The 2,339-nt window shown below is 43.0% G+C and overlaps 1 protein-coding gene across 1 annotated transcript; it reads right to left on the reverse strand.

The window, feature by feature from the left end:
* Positions 1–381: 381 nt before the first annotated feature.
* On the reverse strand, positions 382–1,186 carry LOC103204798 (HLA class II histocompatibility antigen, DM beta chain-like). The gene is given in 2 exon segments (XM_042782201.1): positions 382–1,132; positions 1,134–1,186. Coding segments are annotated over 2 exon segments (804 nt in total).
* Between the last annotated feature and the right edge of the window lie 1,153 nt (positions 1,187–2,339).

The following is a 2,339-nucleotide window of genomic DNA, read 5'->3' on the forward strand; positions in this document are numbered from 1 at the left end:
TACATTTACAGATTGAAAAAGCTCATCAAGATTCAGGCAATATGTATTGATAAATATTAATATTTAAGCCCTTCATGGTATAATTCTGATGTATGTGTGTGTATGATAGGTTATATATATGTATATATCTGTAAGTATAATTATGTCTATTACCAAAGCAGGCTTCCTAAAAGGGAAAATGATCAGACTTCTTTTTTTTTTCACTATTTCCACTGGAGTTTGTTCTCAGCAATGGTCACCAGTGACTTGATGTCATCTGTGACATAGTGGGGCCCCCAAAAATGGCTCTTTAACCTTCCTGCCCAGGTTATAGTCACCCTAGGAATAAAGCCTTTGGTTATAGACTATTCCCAGAAATGAGGTTCCCCAAGTTGCTAAGGTTTACATGGACAGGGGAACCATAAGATCCAAGAAGACTTGGGGGACTTGAGGGAACAGGGGAAGATCCGCCTCACTTGGAGTGAAAGTTGTAGGATTTTTGTCTCTAGGAAATGTGTGACCTTCTGGATAATTGGACCCAGGGAGGACAGTATAACCAGAGGAGCCAGCTCTCTGCCAGCTCATCAAACCAAGAAAGAAAATGATGAGGCCCAGGCCAAGAGTCACTGTAGACACAGAAACCTTCACTGTCTGCGTCGGGGATAGCCCAGGTGTCCAATTCTCAGGGATGGGCAGAACAGCGCAAATGTGCTCCACCACACAGGTGTAGGTGTCCCCATAAGAAGGGGTTAAAGCTAAATGGGAGAGAGTCTGGTATGTCCAGTCTCCATTGGGCTGGGCAGTCTTCTGGGCACTACTGGGAGAGGGGATGAGCTGCCCATTCTTCCTCCATGTGATGGTCACATCAGCTGAATAGGAGCCCCATACATAGCAGGCCAGCATCACAGGCTTCCTCATGTTAAAAGGAGTGACTGGAGCTACTTTCACAGGTGGCAGCTTTGTTCTTTGGGTCAGTGGTCCCCAGAAGGGCTGGGTGTGTGTGGCACAGTCCTGGAGCCCATTGCACAAGTGCTGCAACAGGTTTTCCTGTTGATTGAGGTATGCTGAGGGGTCAACATCCAGGCCATTTAGCACCCCAAATTCACAAGGAGCCATCTTGGCCTCCTCTGGATCCCAGCAGATCAGGACATCCTGCTCCAGTGCAGCCCAAGCTGAGACCCGGCAACAATGGCAAGAGTGAGATCATACTGGGAAGATGCAGGGAATTCAGTCTCTTTGGCCGTTCTTCCAGGTCCTTGGGTCTGGACTAGCGCCAGAAGCCTCAGCCTAGGTAGATAATCTCCAGATACTGAGTGGAATATAGTATTGATCCCTGCTGAATAAATGATTTTGGGCTACCCTAACCCCTGGATACAAAATCTGCTCCTATCAAGCCATTTAAATCAGGTGTCCCAAACTGAAAGTTGTCAGATTAGTTAGGTAGGTGGGGACAGATATAGAGACAAATAGCTGAATGCCTCAGCATAGAATCATCAGTTTCTAGGTAAACTTCATTCTTCAAGTCTGCTGGTCTGTTTTTTAATTCTTCTTCTACTTCTACTTCTTTTTTTTTCCCCCAATCCCCCTTCCTTTTTTTAAATTGCTGTTGTTGAAAATATACACAGCAAAACATACACCAATTCAACAATATTTGTGTGTATAATTCAGTGACATTACATTCTTCAAGTTCTGTGTGTTTTTTTTTAATGCATTTTATTGAAATATTGAAATATAATTTATGTACAGTGAAATACGCAAAACTAAAGTGACATGGGTCAATGCATTTTTTTTTTTTTTGCAGTGTTCCCTCCACTCCCCTCACACCTAGGCAACCAACAAAGAAAATTTCCCTTCATATATAAACCTTTCCTTGACCCTCCACAACAATGAACTAATACTATATTTCTCCTTCTATGATTGACATACTTCACTCAGCATAATGTCCTCAAAGTTCATCCATATTATGTGGTGTTTTGCAGACTCTACATTATTCTTTAGTGCTGCATAGCATTCCAGTATGTCTATGTACTGTAGTTTGGTCATCCACTCCTCTGCTGATGGGTACGTAGGTTGTTTCCATCTTTTTGCTATTGTAAATAGTGCTGCGATGAACATGAGTGTGCATATATCTGTTCTTGTCCTGGCACTCACCTCTCTAGGATATATACCCAGTAATGGAATTGCTGGGTCAAATGGTATCTCCAATTCCAACTTTCTAAGGAATCGCCATATTGCTTTCCACAGTGGTTGTGTCACTTCACAGTCACACAAGCAGTGTATGAGAGTCTCAATCTCTCCACATCCCCACCAGTATTTGTTATTTTCTGTATCATTGAACCTTGCCATCAGTGCTGGGGTGA

The sequence above is a fragment of the Orycteropus afer genome, unplaced genomic scaffold, assembly GCF_000298275.1.
Source record: "Orycteropus afer afer isolate SDZICR_OR568_19922 unplaced genomic scaffold, OryAfe1.0 scaffold00260, whole genome shotgun sequence".
Taxonomy (NCBI): domain Eukaryota; kingdom Metazoa; phylum Chordata; class Mammalia; order Tubulidentata; family Orycteropodidae; genus Orycteropus; species Orycteropus afer.